Here is a 23,398-nt window from a genome sequence, read left to right as displayed (position 1 = left end):
CCCTCCCGTTTCCAATGGAAGCGCGACGGAGAGGCGGGCCGCAGGAAGCACACTTGGTTGAATGGCCATTGAAGCAGCGATCAGCGGTAAATATGTTATGATGCCACGCTCCAAACAGACACCGAGCGGATTGTCCGAAGCTGCGGGAGGGCACTCTGGCACCGGGTAGACACTTGATGAAATGCTGCCGCTGAACGGCCGCGGACTGGCTGTGCGCGGAGCCTGCCAGCCAAATCAAACCAGGAGTCGCTCTCTGGGGATTTGAGCAGTGATGGACAGCTGTTGGACATCGATAAGGCGCTGAGGTTAGGGATAAATTGACCGTGCGTTAACATAGACTACACCATGGACCAAGGAGCTGTGTTTTGTGGCTGCCAGAGGAGGAGGAGGAGGAGGAGGAGCGGCTGAGTTTTCTCCTCCGCTTCGATCAGCGCAAGTGTGCGAGAGAATCGTGATGATGCTTTTTGGCCAAACGTGAGGCTCCCATCGCCGTCCGGGCTGCAATGTGTGCTCAGTACAGGTGCATCAAGACTGGACGGGACTGAACACAAGCCGCCAACATGGGATTCACCTTTTTATTCCCCTCCACCTCCGTCTCTTCTGACCACAAACCGTTCACACGAATACAGGAAGCATGTGCGCAGATATAACGGGTTCACAGCGTAATTGATGGTGTTGCGCTATGATCTCTGGGGACTATCTGAGTTGTGTAATGGTTTTATTGCATCTACAGCGCGCGCTGACGTGCAGCCTCTCCATGGATGGTAGTTAATTGGGCCCAATGATGTAGAGCCAACTCCACCTGGATCTAATTCCCTCCTCTCGTGGCGGAACTGGCTCCCCTGTGACTTTTGCGCATGTTCAATTGTTTTTAATTCCCACAGCTTTTCACCACTCCTGGTTATTGCTTTGGGTTATATCACCTCGGGTTTTATAGATTTTCGAATGAATGTTTGCCTCTAAAAGTGGGAGATTAAGCTGGTGGCAGTTTGTACTTTTTAGATTTAAAGCGCCCAGGCTGTTTCAGCGGTGACCAACTATGGGGAATTCAACTTGTGACAGACATTTAATGCGGCTCATCTTTGGGACTAAATAGTTTCCTGACATTAAATTTCATCTATACAAAACTTTCACCGCAGTGTTTGTTTGTTTAGGCACATTTCCGTTGTTGCGTGCCATTCTTCACTATGTCCAGATCAAACAGTGTCAGCCCACCCGGAGTCGGTGCGCCCGGGTTGAGGGGAGGGACCGAGCACAGATCAGCTTGGGGCGAGTCTGAGTCCGTGGCCAACGGGTGCCCATACTCGGCTAGATCCCCGCGCAAGAAGCTCACCCGGACCAACAGTCGGTGGAGGGACGAGGATGATCTGGAACACCGGCCGCCCGGGCGAGCCTCCACGACCGTCAGCAGGGTCAGCTTCAGGTCCAGGTCTGCTTGGCAGGACCATGGCGAGGAGAGCCGAGACAACAAGCGCGCATCCCCTAAACGTCCAGACGGCGAGGTGAGACCCAAGTCTGTGGAGCTGGGTCTGGAGGAGCGGAGAGCCAAGCCGAGGACCGACGAGGAGGAGGTCATGCCCGAAGTGAACTTTTCTTTAGTTGCGTGCTGCACCAGCGTCATGCACATTTTCAAATCCAAGAAATTCCAGTCGGAAAAGTTGGAGCGGCTCTACCAGCGCTACTTTTTCCGCCTCAACCAGAGCAGTTTGACTATGCTCATGGCAGTGCTGGTGCTGGTCTTCACGGTCATGCTGGGCTTCCACTGCTCCGGTGGGACAGCAAAGCCGAGCGTAACTTATGTGGTGGTATTTTCCGTGGCCATCTTCCTCACACTCATACTTATGGTGGTCTGCAACAGAAACGGCTTTCACCAGGACCATATGTGGATTGTGTGCTACGTGGTCATCCTGTTGGTGCTGGTGATCCAGGTGATCGGAGTGTTGCTCGTGCAGCCCAGAAGTGCCTCAGAGGGGATCTGGTGGACCGTGTTCTTCATCCATGTCATCTACACTCTGCTGCCCGTCAGGATGCGCGCCGCAGTCATCACTGGAGTTATTCTTTCCGCCATCCACGTGGCCGTTTCTTGGATGTTAAACGGCATGGACAGCTTTCTGTGGAAACAGGTATGTGGAGGAATGTGTTTTGCTTTTGAGGTCTTATAATAATGTGCGCAGGGAGCCGGGATTCCACGCCTATACTGTGCGCAATAACGCACAACAGAACATGGGCATTTCCATTAAAGCCTTCTGGTGCTAAACTTTTTTTTTTCTCTCGCCGTCAAACAGGATAACAAGCAGTTGTTTCAGGTAGTGGGTTGATAAGTTGCCTGTGCTATAGCAGCGGGTCCACTGGGCAGTGCAGAGTTCTGTCTAGAAAAAGTTAATCACAGCAGTGGCATGCACAGACTGTCTAAGGGTCCGGAGAGAAAATGGAAAAGGGGGCACCACCAACTCATGCAAGGTCAATCCTGTACAACAAAGTGCAAACAATGAATGTATTCAGATGTGTATGATTCATCACATCAAAATTACAAAGATGCACAAAAGATAAGAGAAATTGGGGAGGCAGGGATGCAGCCACTAGGAGACTATATGACTTGTTTTGAGTGTGGCCATTCAAAACAAGTTTAAATACTTCAGCCTTCAGATGTGGTCTGACCTAGATCATTTGAAGCATATGAGGCCCAAAGTTTTGTTTTTGACCGAAGGTTATTGTACTAACCAAACAGCTTTAAGGCCAACCGGAGGGTAGTGCACTTTGGCTGATCAGAGTCATTTGGATTAATTTAAGAGACAACTGGGCAGATCAGAGGGACATTAAGGGGATATTTGGGCAAAAATTATGCTTAGAGTCCCATCTGATCTAAATGACTCTTGGGTTTTATTTAATAAGCGGTATTATAAGGAATTTAAAGATCCCCTCCAGACATAAGTAAGGCATATATACAAATAGTCTGCTTGGCACAATAATGTGTATCTGATGTATCTGAAGTTTTTCTTCAGTAAAAAAAGTATAATTTCTACATTTAAATTCTTAAAAACCCATCTACTGCTTCTACCTTGTTAAAAATAACCCAGAATCTATAAATATGCAAATTGTGTTCATTTCTAAAGTTTTTGTCTCCTATTTCACTTTCTGTGTATTTGTGTATGGTGACTTCAAGTTGCTACTTCGCACTTAATAAATTGCATACTGGACCAGGTTGACTTCTAAACTATTTGTGAAGTCACAAATTATGCTTGTAGGCCCCACCCCTTAAAAGCAGATTTTCACTGAGCACAGAGAAACTTTCCACTTTCAGCCGATGAATGTGAAAACATCCTTCTAGTGTCAAACTCTGCACATACATCATTCTGCACAGTGAAGCTCAAACGTCACACTGTAGGAACCAGAAGAAAAACAGACTGAGTGGAGGGGGGACTTTAAGTACAAAAAGAAGAAACAACTAAGTGATACTGTTTTTCATTTTATTTCCGGTAACTTCTTGTACTGCTACAGACTGTTTCGTCAACAGACATTTAATAACTTATTTGACAAATTGAGCTTGTGATTGGTAGACAAAGACTTTGCTATGGGATATAGCTGCTGGTTGCCACGGAAACTATATCAGCTGCCTTGTTGGGCCTCAGGCTGCAGACAACTATAGGTTTGTTTAGCACAAGCACATCTATACAAACTACAGTAAGATTCTCTTGTACACACAGCGTTGGTTTAAGCTTTCTATTTCCTTTGTCTTGCTAAGTCTTTGTCCCATTTGTTTAACACAAGGGACAGTGTGCAGCTAAATATTAGACAAATTATCAGAAAAAGAAATGTGACTACAGGTGAAGCTTATCACAAAGGCTGTGACTTTCTTATTTTAGACTCTTATTTGGAAGAATTTTGTCAATTAAAATCTTTAATCAGTTATATTATCTGCTGCTGCATCTCATTGTGATTCATAATGGATCAGCGTTTCACTGTAGTCACACATTGTACCTCTTAGTTCATTGGGGGATGAATAGTAATTGTTAATGTTTATATGACATTTGCAGTTTTATTTTTAACTGGGTTTATTCAATATCTGTGTAGCGGGTCTGACTCTGCGTCGTGTTGTGTGGAAGGCAAGGACACACTTCCCAGGACTGTCCTTGAGCAATTTATTCACCAACCAACGGCAACAGCAACTCTAGTTGTGAAAGAACAAAACATTCACAGGGTTTCTCTTGCGAAAATACTCTCACCAGTGCCTTCCCAAGAAAAGTCCCGACACAGAGTATGCAGAGAATAAAATGCAAATTGTATAAATGAATCCAACGTACTGTATTTTCTATCAGAGAAATGAAAAATAGCCATGCATTAAACCAACATGCGTATAGTTGTTAAGAAACAAAAGATTCACAGGGTTTCTCTTGTGTACCTCAGCGCCTGTGTAACACCATGAGAAAAGTCACCAAATGCTCCATGCTAGCGAACACAGTCTTAACAACACACTCTTGCTTTCCCCCAAATTAGATTTATGCATGAAAAGAAATAAAATAAACATAAACAGAGAATGCGTTCCTTCCCAAGAAAATTCCAGACACAAAGAGGAAGTAAAGTCAGCAGAAGGGCAGTCTGTAAAATAAAATGCTTGGTACTAACTAATACTTTGGATGTAAAACCCATATACTATCAACACAATTTCATAAGAACTTATCATATCATCATATTGACATATCAACACGTAAGGAACCTTTGAAACATGATAGTGGACATGCTAACCCACATACTAAATTAAATTAAAGTCTGTGCTTCAATCCATGTAAAATTCTACCAAAATGGACAATTCCCTGTTTATAATAATATCACACTACCACACATTCAGCTAATATAAATCCTGTTATTAATGTTGGCCTTAGAGCGCGTTTCTAACTAGGGGTACGTGTCATATTTTGGACTAATTATTTTATTATAAACTGAAAAGCAAACTGCAGGTTAAATGTCTGAGATCAAAGCTGTTCTAATGAAGAAAAGGGTGTTTGCTCCTAGCATTGGAAAGACTGATTTCAGGTTGTTTGTTTTACTTCATCTGGACATGTAATAAGCCTACAGTGGCTCGTTTCAGAGGGATATTGTTTTAATGTGCTGCTGAGTCTATGTGTTCCTCATAAAATCCAAATGCCTCAGGTTGCATTTTTACAACATCAATATTACTTTCAAAACAATTCTCCAATGCTGGTGGATTTAGTCTGTAATGAAGGCGCTTACACAAATGGGTTTAATTTTCCACCATTACTTAAAGGTACACTAAATTGCATCGTCCACTGAGGTCTACAACTCAGTATTATTAACCCCAAACTGTGCTCTCTGGCATGTGTTTCTTTGTGTGTGTGTGTGTGTGTGTGTGTGTGTGTGTGTGTTGTTGTGACTCTGTAGCTCCTCTCTCCCACCACATTGTTTTGGCTTTTCACTCAATTAACCGTTTTTATCAGACCTTTTGCTGCTCATAAACATTTTGTCCAACAACACAGCTCTTCTAGAGTAAGTACTTCTATAAAGAATGAATATGGACATATTTGCCCGTTGTTAATGGCTTTTGCATCCAAGGACCTCCCTGAAATTAGGTGGTTTAACTCGAAAGGTTAAACCACCAAGTTTATCTTTTGATTATATGGAGTATTTGGAGATGCTTGTCCATGTGCTTTGTTGTACTTTTGGTCTGGGGCTGTTTTTCAGTGTTTCAGGCCCCTTTGTTCCATTGAAGCAAAATCTTAATGCTACAGTATACAAAGATATTTTGGACAACAGTGAACTTCCAACTATGTGGCAACAGTTTGGGGAAGGCCCTTCCTGTTTCAAAGTGGCCCCTACGCACAAAGCATAGAGAAGTCCATAGAGAAATGTTTTTTCCCAGTTTGTTGTGGACCCTTACAACACCTATTGGGATGAATTGGAAGGCAGTCTGCAAGCCAGGCCTTATCAGAAGCAGTTTGTCTTTCAGCAGCCCCCTTTTCAATATTATTGTATTTAATTATATCATTTAATACATGCATCTGGCTCATGTGTGATCAGGCTAGTAACAGATACTTTGAGATGACACACAGCATGTCTTGTCTTTGTCTTTGTATCTTTATTACCTAAACTGTGAACACCAGTCAGCCATATTATCATGGCACCTGTCGGTGGGTGGAATATATTAGGCAGAAAGCGAACATTTTGTCCTCAGAGTTGATGTTAGAAGCAGTAAAAATGGGCTGCGTGAGGATTTGAGCGACTTTGACAAAGGCCAGATTGCGTGACGACTGGGTCAGAGCATCTCCAAAACTGCAGCTCTTGTGGGGTGTTCCCGGTCTGCAGTGGTCAGTACCTGTCAAAAGTGGTGCAAGGAAGGAAAAGCAGTAAACCGGAGACAGGGTCATGGCTCACTGGGGGAGTGTAGGCTGGCTCGTGTGGTCCAATCCAACAGACGAGCTGCTGTATTATCCTTCCTTGTCCTGCTACGTGTAGAGAAGAGTGTAGAGAAGTTACATGAGCAAACTAATTTAGCTCTACGTATGTAAATATAAGTCAGTAGGATCCGTTACCACGCTGGCTAGAGTGGCAACGGATTCTCATTTGTCAGCCATGAGGGAGATGAAATGTAACGTGCAGCTGCATCCAGTGGAAATTAGGGGTATTGATCCTCTTACTGAATGGAGTAAAACTCTGTAGCAAGGTTCCAAGATATGGTGGCAAGCCTCTCCAGACGAATGGAGACTGTCAGCAGAATAATGTATAACGAATACAACGTTCAGGTCTCAATAATTTGGTCATAAATAGTATGTATGCCTTAAAGAGGCTGGTACATAAGCTATTGAACAAAGACAATGTGCTCCAGAAATTAGAGAAAGAAAATGTTCCACACTATATTTGGGTCATCAGAAGTGTATCCAACTTTAGAAAGAGAACACAAAGTTGCACACCTTTCCAAAACCCAATGAAAGTACATCAACGACTACTACTACTTAGTCAGTCATTATGAATGTGCAAAGGACGTGCTGAACACCAGAAAGGATGTAGGATTTCACTTTTTTCATACTTTTGTTTCTTTTAGGAATCTAATGTTTGGTTGTGTAACCAGGCTGATAGTTTAGTTTTTCTGTGTGAATGGCATGTGACCCTGCATCTATTTGTATTTTTTGTAAAAGCCACATTGTCATTTGATGTGTTGATGTGAGTGTGTGGGAACGAGCTGCTGTATTTGTTGTTCTTTCCTCACCATGTTGTTGTTTTTAGCATATCTGTTCTCTCCTGTTTATATAGGACCCGGCTTCTCTCTCAGTTAGACCACTGCTGTTTATGTGAGAACCTAAGATCATGCTGTTTCTTATGCATCGGCTCGTAGGACTATGCTGAGTTTCCCGAAGTCTTTACTAATGCACTATTTTATTAGCTTGAACAGCTGAACACGAAATCACATCTACGTCTAAAACTAGGATAAGGTTTCACTTTCATTTTCAATATTGATACAGGTGTTTTGTTAGTGATACATTTCTGAGATGTCACAGAGGCAACTCTCCATCAGTTAAACTAGTAAAAATGTGCAGGAAATTTTAAGATGGACCAACTTTTTCATTGCCACTTGGGCGCAGTCCTATCACCAGTATTTTGGGAGACTTAAGAAGTACTGCAGTTCCTCACAGAGGCCTTTTTTTTACTATGTGAGGGAAGCTTTCAGTTGCATTGTCCTCATCATTGCTGAAATTCCCAGAGATAACAATGGTCCAGTGACACAAAAAAAACCCTTCCCTCATTCCCACATTATTCCTTTGTCTCATCATCAATTACCCAGTATATTATCAGTCCAAACATGTCACACATTTGTCCCTTTTAACAGTTTAAATTACATAAAGATTCACCTTTAGGGTGTGTTGACACAAAGATTAGTGTGGTGTGGTTTGTTTGGTCAAGTGAAAACAATACTATTCAAACTCTGGTAGCACCAGATAACAGCACTGGGTGAACTGGTTGGTGCTGGTATCAGTGTTGGAACGGGTGTGGGAACATATTATAAATAAATAATTAAATGAATGCAGTTATTTATTAATTTACTAATAGTTTGTTCACAGTGTAAAGTTATATAAAGTTAATAAGGGATGGAAATCGATGTGGCAGAACCAGATGTCGTCTTTTTTTGTTTTTTTTTACGCATTCTTCTGACTTGTAAAAAACCCAGTGCCTACATTACCCACAATGCAAGTCTGCAAGCTCTAGGGTGTGTTATGCTAGTAGAGGCTAATGTAGCCTCGAGCTGCTAGCCTCAAGAAGAGATGAGAGGAGTGGCAGAGGTCCGGTAACTCCACATCCCCCAGATTTGTAGCTCCAACCAATGCTAACTCATGTGACGACATATGAGGCAATTTATCAGATTTTTCGCAGCTTCCTCTGCAGCCACAAAAGGCTTTATACAACTTTTCTTTAAACACATGAAGTAGGTACTCCCCAACACCTGTAAACTTCTATATGTAAAATCAGTTGAGTTCTCCTTTTTAAATGACCATTTGAACCCCCTCCCTGTTTCCAATTAGTGTAAAAAAAAAAAAAAAAAAGAGCAAGAGCGATAAAAATAGTAACCAAAAGTGAAAAATACTCTACAGTGTTTTTCCTTTCTGGTGCCACCAATTCACATCTCCTTTCCAACATCCATCACAGCAGAAAGATATGAGTAACAGCACAATTGCTCTGTCTTGTACAACACTGATCTTCAATCTGATCTGTTACTGGTTTAATTTGCCTAATCTTAACTATTCTTGCGATACGGTGGAAATGCAAACATGAGTCTCTTGAAGGAACTTTAAACTCCTGAGTTACTTCCTGAGTTAGTTTCCTGGTACTGTTTGGTTGAAAGGCCCTGCTCCCATTCTTCTCTGCCCCGCTCTCCGAATTCACAGAGGAGGGCATGTAAGCGGACCAGTCGCATTTGGCAGAATTCCAAAGGTAATAGGGTCTTTCTGCCTGTCTAATTGAATTGCCTGGTGCCTGTAATGTGTGGAAATTCAAAACAGATGTCCACATCATCTCTCCTTCTTCTACCTGCCTTCTTAAACCCATCCCTCCTGGTTCTGACCTGCTTCTAGACATGCTTTTAATTTCCCTGTGAGACTCAGCCCCTGTGGCCAGACATTTAACCACTTTCCTCCCCTGCAGGACGAGCTTTATGTCCTGTAGAGCGATGAGAAAGAAGACGGTGCCCCCTCGGGAAAACTGTCTAAATCAGAATCTAAACATCAGAATTCACATCGCTGGGTTCACCTTTCATCCCCGTCCCCCGTGACATTGTGCAAATATAGAGTTTCTACCGCTGTTTGCTTTGTTTATTCGTATTTTAGAACGTGAGCACCCGGAGGCTGAGGAGTGTGACAGAGGATGCTGCTGTTTTGGAGATCATATTTGAACCAAACATGGATGCAGGGCAAGCCAGAGTACCTTTCAGAAACCACTGCTGACGCATTCCCCTGTGAGTCCAGAAAACTGTGCTCAGTACTCTTGTAACTTAGCAACAGATTCTATTTCACAAACACCATCCAACTCCTCTCAATGCTTCCCTGGGAGCACCTGTGTGTCTTTTTTTTTTTACCTCCAGGCATGGACTGCCTAGCCTGCACATCATTTTGTGTACCGGGTCAAACTGAGACCGATAACTCGCATCGTTGCCCCTCTGACTGTGTTAGTGTACAGGATATGTGCAATGTAAACTGTTGTGTGATGCCACACTACTGCCGACTTATTTTTTTTACAGCGACTGTAAGGAAATAAAGGTTTTTTTCTTTCTCTTTCTTTAACATTTTATTTATCAATTTTCTTCATGCAGTGTTTTAAGACTACACAAAATAACAGACAGTAAAGAAGAAAAATTTAAAAGTTTAAAAAAAAGGTAAAATTGAAGTCACAAAAAAAAAAAAACCTTAATTTTCTTATATAAACTTGACACTCCTCCCATTTGGGGGAAACTAAGCTTTCTGAAGCACAGAATCACTATGGCATTCAGAGTGAAGTGGCTCTGAGGAACTTCAAGTCTATACTGGGAACCTCTCCTACTATACTGGCACCAACATCTCCAGTCCCTTCACTATCACTCCAAGCCCCCAGGAAGAGCATGGGGCTATGCCACCACTAAAATAAATCAAACATTTCTTTAACATGTGGATTAATTTAGCTAAATGTTACCTTTTAAGTATTTTTTTTAGAGCTGCCATAGAACAGGAAGCTTTAGCTGTTGAGAGATCAAACCCTCAATCGAGTTTTAACTTGCAAAAAAGTTGAACCAGGCTCCACTTCTAAATCCAAAGGACAATAGTAAGGGCAGCTGTGCATTGCTAATTGCATACTGGGCTGGACCTCGAGCTTCAGTCCAAGTCAAAGTAGCTACATACCCAGAACTTGCTGAAACAACGAAAGACTCCATTTATCAATTTAAGCTAAGATGATTAATGAGTCCAACGTTGACTATCAAATCTAATATTCTATACCATATTTGGTTTGAGTTTTGATTTTAAAGTTAAAGTTAAAACCATTTTTTATATTCGCAATATACATGACCATTAAAAGATACTCAAATTTTGCCAAACAACCCACACAAAATTAAGTGTGGCTTTCCATTCAAATCATACATTTAAATCCAATTACTATATAGTAATGTTAAGTTTTTATAAAATCTTCCCACTTCTTCAGAATTTACCACTATTTACATTTTTGCACATGCTGATGAGCTGTTAGGACCTCCTGGATATATTCTGCTGCTTGCTGAAGGAACACATCTGCAGCTGCTTCACTGATGAGTCTCCCCCTCGCCCAGTTGAGGCTCCACTGCTTGGTTTCCATTCTGCCAGATGGAAACTATGAAGAAAACACACTGTAACATCGGTAGGGACCAAACACACAGCCAGGTACAGCAGCCACAGCAATGGGCGCGCCTATTAACACATGTGGTCACGACCTGTGACTATGGCTAAAGTCAGAGCTTGAGCATGCTGGGAAATTTAGTTGCTAAAGTGAGTTCTCATCCCAGAGGACTCTTGTACTGTACTTTCCCTACAATCTATTAACAAATTAGTGTGAAAAAGGCCATGTGTAGAATGAGATCTGGCAGAGATGGCAGCGTTGGCCAGCTGTCATCTTTCAGCATTTCCTGTATTTGTTATTTTCTTTTCCTCTACTTCCAGAAAAGATTCTGGGATATAGGAGGAGTAGGGGTGTCCATTAATTGATTTTTAAAAATGTCTTTACATGTCACCATCTTAAATAGATGCACAGGACGATGTTCAGATTATAAACCAAAACCAAGGAGTTTTGCTTGTACAGTGATGTTTGAGGCTTTAGTCAAGCCACACCATTCACTTTAAAGGTAATATATACAAAATTCACTTGCCACTAGATGCCAGGCCAAAACAATGGGCACTATGGTTGACCAGACTTCATTGACAAACCAGTAATATTATCTAGCAGATCGTCAAACACTTGTTAGTCTTTCCACTGTTCCATCAACAATCACCAACACTGGTTTGGTCAAAATAAATCCTTAATTCACAAACGTAGATGCGACCAACGTCAGTTTCAGTTGCGCAGTTGTACACAGTAGGGCTCACATGCATCATACGCGTGACCAGACCAGCTTTGTAAAGAAATGACAGATTTGCTGGGATAGCAACACAGGCAAAGGGAATGTGACGTCATTTTTCTCCTCAAGATGCCATTTCTCCAGTCTATATCTTTACACAGCAAATGTTTGTTTGCTGCTAAAATCTCATATACATAACCTTTATTTACGACAAGTTCTGTACAGTGGTGCTACAATTGACCTATCTTGTAATGCTAATGAAAGTAAAAACAATAGTTTGTGTATCTGCCCTGTGATTTAAAAAAATTTCCTTGCCCATGCTACACCCTTCCGCCAAGTTTCATGAAAATTGGGCCAGTTGTTTTTCCATAATTCTTCTGACAGACAAACAAACAAATGGCACCAAAGAAATAACCTCCTTGGCGGAAGTAATGAAGAGAAAACGTCCTCTCCTTGTGATGTCTGCATGTTGCTGTAATTATGAGCAGATTCTTTGACAGTGAAATTTAAAACTGATGGATAGTTTCTACATTGTTGTGTGTTTCCACCGTGGTGAGCTGAGCAACACTTGGCTGTTGGGCTTCATTGCTTAATTCTGCTCATCTGACATTCATTAACTTTAATTTGTTTGTTTGCTGTGTAGGAATTCAGACTCTGTAATATTATTTGCAGGGGGAATAATAAATAATTATGACACGCATCTCTAATATGGAATTATTCGTCCAGTGAGACAATTCCTCTGAGAGCCTGCATTATAATAATACAGTACTGCTTCCTGCTGACCTAACCAGTTCTGTGTTCTGTTGTTATTGCTGCTATGGTTTCATGTTATGGGAGTAAATAATCCTATTAATCTTCATAATTCTGAACAAAAGCAGGTTGTTTCTAGATGATATTTAGACTGAGTTACCATTTTGTTACCACTTCATTAGTCAGTCTGACAACAGCTACTTGTTAGCCATTTTCTGTCTTTTTATACTGAGCAGTAGGATGAGGTTGATGTATACAGAGGCACTGTTAGTGGAGTCTAGAGCAGTTAGCCTGGTGTTTATTATGTCTATTGAAGTAAGAGTGTAATTTTCTTTTCAGCTTATAATGGGAAGTGCTCAGGCCACTGGATTTATAGTCTTCACCACTGAGACTGATAGGTGTTCTTAATAAGATACTGTTCATGTGCATCACTACATGTACACTTCATGTTGTGTGTATAACCCTTCAGCACTTAACACGACATCCTGACCTTAACACCGGAGATTAAGAGAGTATTTGCTGCTGGGGAGACTGGTGTACCATCAGGAGGAGGATCATCATGATCCTTAATGCTGTGTGGCTGCATGGTCAGGGCATGTATGTAGTGCTGGATGTCGGTTTGTCAACAGTTAATTATGAAGAAAATGGATTGGATTGGATTTAATGTCTCACTATTCACCTGCAACACACCCCAACCAACCCAGCCCCTTTTGGGGGTGGTTTTTGGTCTGAACACTGTAGTTCGCTATACAAGTACAGGTCCATTTACCATTTACCATAATTACATCCTTAGATATCACTCTTTTAAAATCTTTTGCAATCTTGAAACCCAGTTATTTTATGACTGTCTCTCCTGTATTATTGAACATTTGTCAAATAAAGACCATGTACCTTGCCAGCTGTGCCTAAAAAAGCATGAGCTGAGATGAAGTGCATCTGTTCGCACTAGTCTGTCCCTGTCATTGTTCTGAACTCAATCCAGATTTCAATCACACTTCTAATCTCTTTTCTGAAGGCAATTCCATCATCTGCTTTAAATGGATTTTGATGGTCTCTAGCGAATTCATATGGTATCAGAATCTCACCCAGTTCATGTGTCCTGGGTCTTGATTACAGTCAGACATGGGAATGTTATTTCACGCCTCAGCCTTGTTAAGTCTGTGGTAATTTGCATTGTTAACATAACTGGATGATGACGCTTTAAGTTTTAATGTGACCCAGTGATTTGTTACTGTGAGAAAAATCTTGTACTTTTCTCAGTAAGGCATATGAGAACTAATTAAACCACTAACGTATTATATTACGCAATAAATAATGTACCCAGGAAGTAAACTGCTCTTGCCCACACACATTTTACTGTTAAGTCACTTTATTTTTAGAGCACATTCAAAAACCCAAACATTTAAAGAACACTTCCGAATTTTATCTAAACAGAGTAGAAGAAGAGTAATTGTGCAAGAAGTGGAGCTTTCTTTGTTCATTTTTAAAAATTATATTTCTGGAATAAAGTCAATGCATATGGCAACATGCATATAATAAAAACAATAAAACCATTAAGGTTGGCTCTGGCTGCTGTTTCTGGCCTCTATAGCAACAAAGCAAACTGTAAAACACAACATCCTCCCTTACCAGTAGTCCGTTTATTAATGCATTTATATGAGAAAGAGTGTTTCGCTATTGAGACTGAGGACAGAGGAACATTGTGAGCTGCTTTACCTTGATGCAGGCATTTCTCTCTCATCAGTTTCTGTACAAAACTATTCACCAGCTTTCAACAATTTTGGTTTGTTTTCTACATCCTCAGAGCGTGCACATCTCACATTGACGTTGCTGAGACATCAGTCTATGCTGTAAATGTCCGAAAACTTTCCGGCCACATTTTGATGCCTATAAACAACTGACTGTACGCATGTCGTATGAAGTTGTTGTTGTTAATTTTAATGGCCTTTTTCAAATTATTAGTTTTTCTCTACAGATTCATAACAGCCATAGCAGGTCTATTTTTCCACTCATTCATGGCAAAGAGGTTGTACTAAACACAGACAGCCTATTATCATATCCATGAGTGCCCAGCACAAGCATTTTAAAATCTCAAGTGTTTGCTACACGGTTGTGTGGTTCTGAGCAGTGCTGTTTTGTATGTCTGTACTGTATTGTTTAATTTTTTGAGCCTCATGCATTCACCAGCACTTCTCCTCAGCCTGGTCATTTGCCATTGTAGTCCCCTACAGGACCGGGTTTATTGACACTGAACTTTGTTTATTGTGTGAGGTTAACAAAGCTCTACCAGTTCTTTGATGTGCTCTCTCCAGGAGAGGAAAGCGATTATCCTTAATCAGGTGTCAGCCAATGAATCATGCTGCAGAATCAAGAAATAAAATCATTTTCAATTGTATTGAAGGGACAGAATCACCTGAATCATAAAAAAAACATACTTTCTCACTTAACACTAGTGATATGTAGTTTTGGTTTTATGTGACCAGGAGCCTTTTCTGCCTTTGATATTTATGCTGCCACCTCAAAGGAAGTGGAATTAATTTTATTTGTGTTTTTTTTTTTCTTATGAGCACACACTGAAAATGTCTGTTGCATATGGCTGTTGTGTTTTGAGAACTATGTGACTGCAATTTTGGTGATTGTCTCTACAGTTTTAGGAAAGTCTGTGGCATTTCTTAGGCCTCATGGGCTTATGAAAACCTTCCCAACTCATTGGATAATAACATTTCTTGCCATCAAGATAAATTGAAGACAGTGTCCTGAAGTTTTCAGTGAAGAACACTCAGATAAATCCATCTAACAGCAGTATGTTTGTGCAAGTTTCTATTATTTAGGCCAACTGCCCCTGAGATACAGGTTCCTTTTTAAAGCCCCACTCCACTCAAAAATCTTTCTTTTCTTCTAGCTTCACTGTACAGAATGAGTCCAGTATGCAACTTATACAAGACTTAAGAGAAACTTTAAACCACCAGTGCACACACTGAGAATTAACTTTGATGTGAAGTAGGAGACATATTGTGTCCAGCAGGAAAACTTTAGAAATGAACAAAATGTGCATATTCATAGACTCTGGAATTTGTAATGTTGTAGAAGGAGTAGACTTAAAGGTACACTGTCGAGTCTTTGACCACTAGTAGCGCTATAGAGCGACGTTTTTATGAGTGGGTCCCTGTTTTGTTTCTTCTCGTCCACTGATCTACAAGTGGTGGCAATGCGCCAGCAAACGCAGGGAAGAAGGAGGCAGCTAGCAAGTAAACACAACATGTAAACATTTAAAACTTTTAAGCAAATTCATCTTTTCAAGTGATTTATGAGGAAGGAGATGGACTCAACACGTTTGTTAGACCTCAAGGATACAAACTGTGTGTTTTGGTGAGAATCAGTGACTGTAAACATCACTTTGTTACGCCACAAGAAAACTCCACAGGGCACTTTGTTTAAATCAGAATTTATATACAGTCGATGTTTGCAGTACAACCAGTGACTCACTCTGGCTATAAAGCAGGGTTTATAACAGATAGTAGGTGGATAGGTGTGAGTAATACATGAAATTTACCCTTTCATATTATTTATTAATGATATTGCTGTTGGTTCAGTGCAGTCTCTTGCACTCATATTTCATCACTGCGGCCTTGGGGAACATTAGACAGCTTTGTTAATAGAATTATTTTTTAATGAAAGATGCTGATAAATGATATGACAGCTTTGGCCGTAGTAGAAGTGTGATAATACACTTGTGATTTTCTTTACTAATGTGTCCTCCATATTAGTATGTTTATCATGACATGCATGTGTTAAAGTGAATGTGATATTGCTTATTGCAAAAGACACCCCATAGTGTGATAGCACAGTCTCATAACCTCAGTATTGACTCAGTTTATTTGCTATAGTGAGTGACTGTCAGGAACCTAATGGTCATTTCCCATGGTCAACCGTCTGTGGCTGCTGAATTGCCTGCTGTTGACAGCTCTTTGATATGTGGAAGACAAGTGGACGTTTCCCTGCGGTTTCTCCCATGAATTAGTCACTGATTTAATGAGAGCTGTGTCCTCTAAAAAGGTACCCTCTAAGTGTGCTGGCATCTGAAACCCATATCTGTAACATAGACAAGAACAAGCACACAGGTTATTTCCTCTTGATGAATGAGAGTCCAGGACACAAAGCAGCTGAACTGCTGACTGAATGATTCCCTCTGGATAGAGGTCTTTATTTATTCATCTTTTCTGTGTGTTACGCTAAATTCTTGTACCAAAACAAAGGCAAAACTCTGGACAGAATTGTCCTGGAGAAGGTTAGGTTTGGTCATTGTGATTTAAAAAGAAAGATCTAGTAGTTTCTTTCCAAGAAGAGCAGTTGTAGTTGAACCAGTCGAGACAAGAGACTGTTCATGCTTTCTCTGAATCACCACAGAAAAAATGCTGGTTGATTTTGCTGTACTACGATTCCATTACTGGGCACTAGATCAGATTGAATTCAGTGGGTCATTGCTGTTAACTTGTGACCCATGGGTCTAAAAATAGAGGGTGCTGTATGCTGAACAGATTGTAAAGCTCCTTGAGGCAAATATTTGTGAATTTGTTATATTAAGCTATATAAATAAAACTTAATTCAACCAGGCATCAGTAATTGGTTGCTAAATCTGGCATATTTAAAAACTCATCTATGTGGTTCAGCTTTACTAGCAATAGAGCATAAAACGATGAGCTGCAGTAAGACTATTTTGAGTATATTAGTCTAACTTTTTCACCCAAACACTCCCCTCACCCTGGAGGTGAGGGGGATGTTGGTGAGTGTTAGGAATTTTGTGGTTTCATGGTTGTCTACTCTGCTCAGCATTTTGCCTAGATTTTTATTATGACAGGGCTTATAATTTGCATGTGCATGTTCATGTCACTTTTCATAGTACTAGAAGTCCATTAAGTTCATTCGGCTGTCAAAATACTGGGAGGTGAAGGGGGAACTGGTTGTAAGCAAGCTGCCTCTAGTGGTAATCTCTGAAATATTACAAAAGCATATTTCCATTTGCTGTAATATTTTGTCTAAATATCAACCTGCTATGTGGTCATGATGCATGATTGGTTACGAGCTAAAATGTGATGATAGAGATAGTAAGTGGAGGTAAAATGAAAGGTTCAAAAACACTGCAATTTTGGCTCCAAACGGGAAATATTAGGAAGAGTGTGGCCAATTTTCTACCAAATTAGCTCTGATTCTTGAACCGGTTCATTTCAGGATTCAAGGACAGTCAACAATAAATAATCTTCTTATAGGAATAAACCTGCCTCCTGCATGAACTGATTGTAGCTGAACAGGGTCAGTCTACACTACTGTATTTTAATGGTGGTTCTAATCGTGAGAGCCTAATATTTCCGGAGGTGATACATGGTATAAAGTTTGTTAAACGCTGAACTAGACCACACAAATTAGTTGAAAGTGGGGATTCAGGCAACCATTACTGTCAATCTCTGATTTTAAACCCTCCATGCTAGGACCAAAGCACCTTGTGTTTTCTTCACATTGATAAAGTAGCTCATTGCAGATGCAAGTGGATGTTCAGGTTGGTCCTAAGTGCAGTTATTGTTAGTATTTCTTCTGCTGTGCATCTTTAGACATCCAGTTGTCATTTGTAGGCAGCATGTCTTGCTGCTCCACTGAAAAACTTCCCTTACAATTTTACAGTGCTAGTGTATACAACTATGGTCCAGCAGTCAAGGAGTTCACATTCTGCATTCCTGCGCTAGATTATTGTTCTGCATGGTGATAACTCTAACAAGGCAATTGTTTCACAGTGAGTCGGTAGGATAGACTCCCGGAAACATATAGTTTTCTTATCATTTACAAATTCTTCTTGTTGCTTCTTGTCTTGTTGCTGTGCAACCAAATAGTTTCCTAGAAAATTGTGCCCTTTTCCTAGAAGAGTCCTAATGTGGCAGTAGGCATGACTACTCAAATGTTTGTATGTGCATGGTGTCAGAAAGAGTAAATTCAGTGACCTGCCAGCCTGGGGAACTAGAACTTTTTTTATTGTTTTTTTTTGTGCCATTTCTGTCCACGGCTGGAGTGACCTCATAGACCAAGACTTCAGTCCAAAGCAAACTTCTTGACCTGTAACATTTAGCTGGAGAGAAGAACAAAGAGCGGTGGTTTAAAAATAGCAACAACTAAGTAATGTGTTTTAATGTAACCCAGCTTGAAATGAGGACATGATGTTTTGTTTTTCTGCGTGACTGTGTGTGTTGTGCCACATCCATTTTTATTAGGTGAGTGCCCCTTTCTGCCCGCTGCATAGGGGATGTTTTCGTCTCCTATCTCACAGGCTTACCTCATAATCAATGAATCAGAGGCACTCAATGAAAAGAGACAGCAAATCTGTGCGTCGGTCGAAGCTGAAGCTGCAGCTGGAACAGGAATCAGATCCCATGGTAAACCTCATGAATACAACTTGTATTCTGATGTATATGTCTCCGTCCTCATGTGTAAAACCATCCATCTATGATATCCGGGGAAACAGTTAGTCCCTATCTCCTGGCTGGATTTACTGTGTTGTTCACCATCCACCTGGCCATATGCTTCCAGAGCCTCTGATTGGAAACAGTACATCCTTGCCAATGTTAAATTTTTCACTTGTCCTGTCTTTGGTGATCCAGCTGCATTTGTAATGTTCAACACTCAAGTTGGTACTTAGTTTGGTAATTATTTATAGCATGTCAATGTCATAAAGCACAGTTATAAATACCATATGTTGACCATGTGCCAATCATGTTGACTATGTGTGATGGGAAAGGCCTGCATTTACACCAATGCTTAGTTACACAAAAATAGATCCCTTAAAGCAGGATTAATTGTTTTTGACCTCTTAGGGCAGAGAAACAAGCTGTAAAAACAATATTGGCACGGATCGCCTCATAAAGTTGATATGGTGAACACATTAACAGACCGTTGTCTGTTCACCCAGCAATTATAGAGCAACATTATCATTCATTTGGAGTTGTGTTTTGTCCGTATGTGAATGTGCCCATGGTCACTCTCTTTTTATCTCTTTAGCTCAAAATATCTGCCTCTATCTGCTAAAGGTTCATCTGTGTTCACCAGATAGTCGCAAACTTTGCCAGTGTGCTGCTGGAAGTGTGGCTGATGAGAGCAGTGAGCGTGAACCATACAGGAAAACCAAATAATGAGCTGAAAGATGATAAAAGTTTCTGTGGAGCTGCAGAGTTGGTAATAATGTTCTGCGGGTTTGTCACAGTGGGCGACTACTTTCACATTTGAAACAGCTGTTTGATCCCTTGTTAACATACGGAAATTGAGTAGTGAAGCTAAAAAGTGATATCCAACCCACTCGCTACCTGTATGCACGATAGGTAGTTTTGCTCTTCATGTAGCAAAATGACTGTGGTCATCTTGAATTTGTGTCACCTGCAACAAGAATCTAATAGTTTTCATGGTGGGAAAACAAGATAAAAAATGTTCATAGTAACTTTTCAGTCTCGGCTGTCCATCTGTGTTCTGAGTATTTCTACTGCCTGTATCCGTGCCAGCATGAAACTTCCTTTGAACATACAGGGATCTGTGGCTTCTCAACCTAAAGAAATCATATGCACTTCTCTCTTCTGCACAACTGTGTTTAAAGAGGAAAGGTGTATTATTACAAATTACAAAAAAGAAAAATGACTCAAAATTGTTTAAGTATTCTAATACCAAAACATTTTGTGACCATTTGCAACTATTCCTCTCTTCAGATAGTGCTGGTGAAGAGCCCTGATCTGAGATAACCACGTATGCAGTGCACAAAGTGTGCTTGCATGCACAGCAACATAGTGCGCCTCACAGGCTGCCTTTGTCAAGGTGGCACGAAGAGTCCATTGAGCCCATTATGTGCCATTATGTTAATTGTGGAAAGTAATTCCATTATCATTAGTAATGAATGCAAATCTATTGTCCTTTCGTCAGGTCGTTGATGGATAGGGGGGTGGGGAGGTATGGTGTTTTTCTGTTGCTCATACAAAAGGTTCACTCGCACATTTACAGATGACTCACTCATGAAATGATCCTTGAGATGATAATTACAGAACTGATCGTGCAGCCTATTTACAGATTTGTCCTGTGAAATTTTATGTATTTTTATTTTATGTAAATGTTTCATTTCTCCACAAAACTGACTGGAAGAAAAATAGTTCCGTTTCCTGGACCTACACAGCAGACAGAGTTGGTCTACTTGGCATCAAACTTCACTCTAGCTCCCACAGACCCCTTCATAGTTTTATAGAGGCACCATTGTGAGAGAGACATAAAAGCAGCCTGCTCTGGAGGGAGAGTGCATGACAGAGGCTGGATGTGGGGCAGCATGCCCATCACCAATTACCCCTCCTGCATGGGGAGCAGAACCATGCTGGGCACAAATGTCCCATATGGAGAGCAGGCATGTGACAGACAAACTCATCTCAGCATGACAACAGATTCAGGACTGCAGATTATTTTCATTATTGATTGTTGATTGGTTAATTCATTGATCAACCATTGGTTGATTCAATATTAGAAAATAGAGAACACTCTTTTCTGTAACTTGATGTGAAATATTCAAATGTATATTTTGTCTAAACACCCAAGACCTAAATGGATGGAAAGCAGCAATCTGAGAATGTGGATCCAGAGAAAGTTGAACCACCTAAATTATTAATTAATTAACAGATTGTTTCCAAGTAGTGAACAATAATCTAAAAATAGACTGTTTTCAATTAGACTTGTCAGTTTCCAAATGCATCCACACTGCAGCCGTCAGCATTATTCATATGCTAATACACGCTTGCACGTATTGTTGGCCCATATTATCACTGTCGGGAAGGATGTCGTTTTATGTAACACACGTAAACAGTGTGTGCTGATTAAAGTGCTGTGAGTCAAACTGTAGCATCCCAGTGTTATACAAAAGAAATGGTTTCCCTCAGAGAAACAAACAGTTGTGTGAGTTTATTTATTCTCACTAGAGAGAAAAAAGTGTGTCTGCACATCTGTTTATTCTTTTTATATTTAGAAAGGGCTGGTTAGATTGAGCTAAAACTGGCTCTGAAATTACAGATGGTCCATATCGGGCGGGAAGAGCTGCCTTTCAGGCCTGAGGTTATCATTATTCTGTGGCTGGTTGTCAAGGAAAAGCCTCCGTCCTCAGAACCCTCTCCAGCGATGCTTCCCACATGTATTATGACTGCAAGGCAGAGCAGTAACAGGGTGTGATAAGGCTCAGTCTCCCCACCTGGCCTTATATGGATGGAGTTTGAACCTTGGCTGCTTTGTATAAGCTGAGCAGGACCCAGCTGCTTACAAGCCACAGGTCAGAGATTAGTTAGAGCCGTCATCCTCACGGAGCTTCCCTGATCCATGTCTCTGCGTGTAAACTAAATCATATTTAGTGAATCTCCAGTGAATGTAGCCACAAAAGCAGTGCTGAAGGTAGTGTGTTGATCTCAGGGAATTATACAGGTTGGAAGTAGAGCTCAAAGTTTTTTTGATCAGTGGTTCAAATGCTCTGAGCAGCGCACACTATTCAGATCTTTATACAATAATAATAATAATTATTATGAATTGAATTGCCCATTTTGGTATCAGATTTATTACTTGTAGCTCTATCTATTTTATTTCAGATCATTTTAGTGATCATGTGTGTTTTTCATTGAAGGGGCTCTTCCTGTGCCTGTGTATAGATAACATTTAGTATTTAATATTTGTTGTTTGTGATCTTTTTATTATTTCTGTGTGATTTTTGTCTCTGAAGGACCTTTGTGGATCCTAAAAATGCATTGGAAACATACATCTGTTCTGATGGGGTCTTTGAGGAAAATGTTTCTTGGAGTTCCTGTACAGTTTCAGAGGGCTGTAGATGAATATAGTTGAATAATGTGTTTTACATTCAGAAACAACTTGATAAGATGGAGAGTTTTGCAGTGTTGTGTGACATACATGTATGATATGGATAAAATCAAGGCACAAAGCATCTGGAGTCCACAATTATATTACAATCAATGGCTAACTTAGAGGCACATCATTTACAAAACCAAATAATCTTGGCAGTTTGAAATGTTGTAGTGCATGTCAATAGGGTTGGGGTTAGATGGTGTTGTACTTGATATACAGTAACTTTGTTTGACTTGCTATACAGTTGAGATGACGATGGTGTTGAGATATGTTGTCGGGGACTAACTGAACAATCACTGTCTTGATTGTTGGGTTCCAAGGACATTGTCCATCTGCTGTGAGATCTAAATCTTCATTTGTGATAAAGTTCTATTCAAAATGGTATTTGCATTGGAAAAGAAATATACAAAGGTGATCAACTATAAACTATTTACTTTTCATATTCCTGGGTAGTTTTATCTAATCTTAACCTACAACAGTACGTCATCATTTATTTATTGTTTGATGATAATCTAAATCTAGGAAGTAACTAGTAACTAAACTTATCAAATAAATGTACTGTAGTAGAGTAAAAAGTACAATATTTGCCACTGAATTGCAGGGGAGTAGTACAGTATTATAAAGTTAAAATGTTGAGGTTTAGGCTTTAATTCCAGTGGGATGGTTGTGGAATCCAAAAACAGTTGACTTTTGCACCCACGACCCCTCTAACTCCACACTCCTCTGGTTTGATCGTATGTATTTGAATGTATTTCCACTTTTAAAAAAAGAAAGAAAGTTTTGGATTGTAAGTAGGTTACATGTAAAGGATGGATCATAGGGATAAAAAAAAGTCCACCAGTGCAAAATTAAGTGACTAACTGTAATACTCTCACTAATAGTGTAGCATAATTTCCTCAAAATTCCACTCTTAAATGAGAGAACTCTGGCCGCTGAGTATTATAGTCCAATTTATGTAAAGCATTGACATGCACCTTTGATGCAAGTCTAGAATTTATTCCCAGCTACGTGCACCAGAGAGACATTTCCTACATTTGGACTTCCGCTAAAAGCTTTTCCTTCTTTGCACAGTTCAACATAGATTTGTTAAGGCTCACTAATGGGAGCTTTTAACAATGAAGCATAATGCCCTTGCTCTAATTTACGCTGTAAAACCATCAAGCCATCAAAAGGTGTGAGATGTGT

The 23,398-nt window shown here is 40.4% G+C and overlaps 1 protein-coding gene across 2 annotated transcripts in view; it reads left to right on the top strand.

Moving 5' to 3' along the window:
- Positions 1 to 18: 18 nt before the first annotated feature.
- Positions 19 to 23,398, top strand: part of adcy5 (adenylate cyclase 5) — an 85,470-nt gene continuing 62,090 nt past the window's right edge. The window contains exon 1 of one of the 2 annotated variants that reach the window (XM_051404306.1): positions 19 to 2,123. In XM_051404306.1, coding sequence (XP_051260266.1) covers positions 1,188 to 2,123 — 936 coding nt within the window. In that variant the 5' untranslated portion in view covers positions 19 to 1,187. The remainder of the gene's footprint in view (positions 2,124 to 23,398) is intronic. The other variant, XM_051404305.1, reaches the window with a different exon arrangement.

This window comes from Dicentrarchus labrax, unplaced genomic scaffold (genome assembly GCF_905237075.1).
Source record: "Dicentrarchus labrax unplaced genomic scaffold, dlabrax2021, whole genome shotgun sequence".
Lineage (NCBI taxonomy): Eukaryota > Metazoa > Chordata > Actinopteri > Moronidae > Dicentrarchus > Dicentrarchus labrax.
The sequence above is the reverse complement of the archived record's forward strand: the minus strand, read 5'-3'. Positions and strand labels throughout refer to the sequence as shown.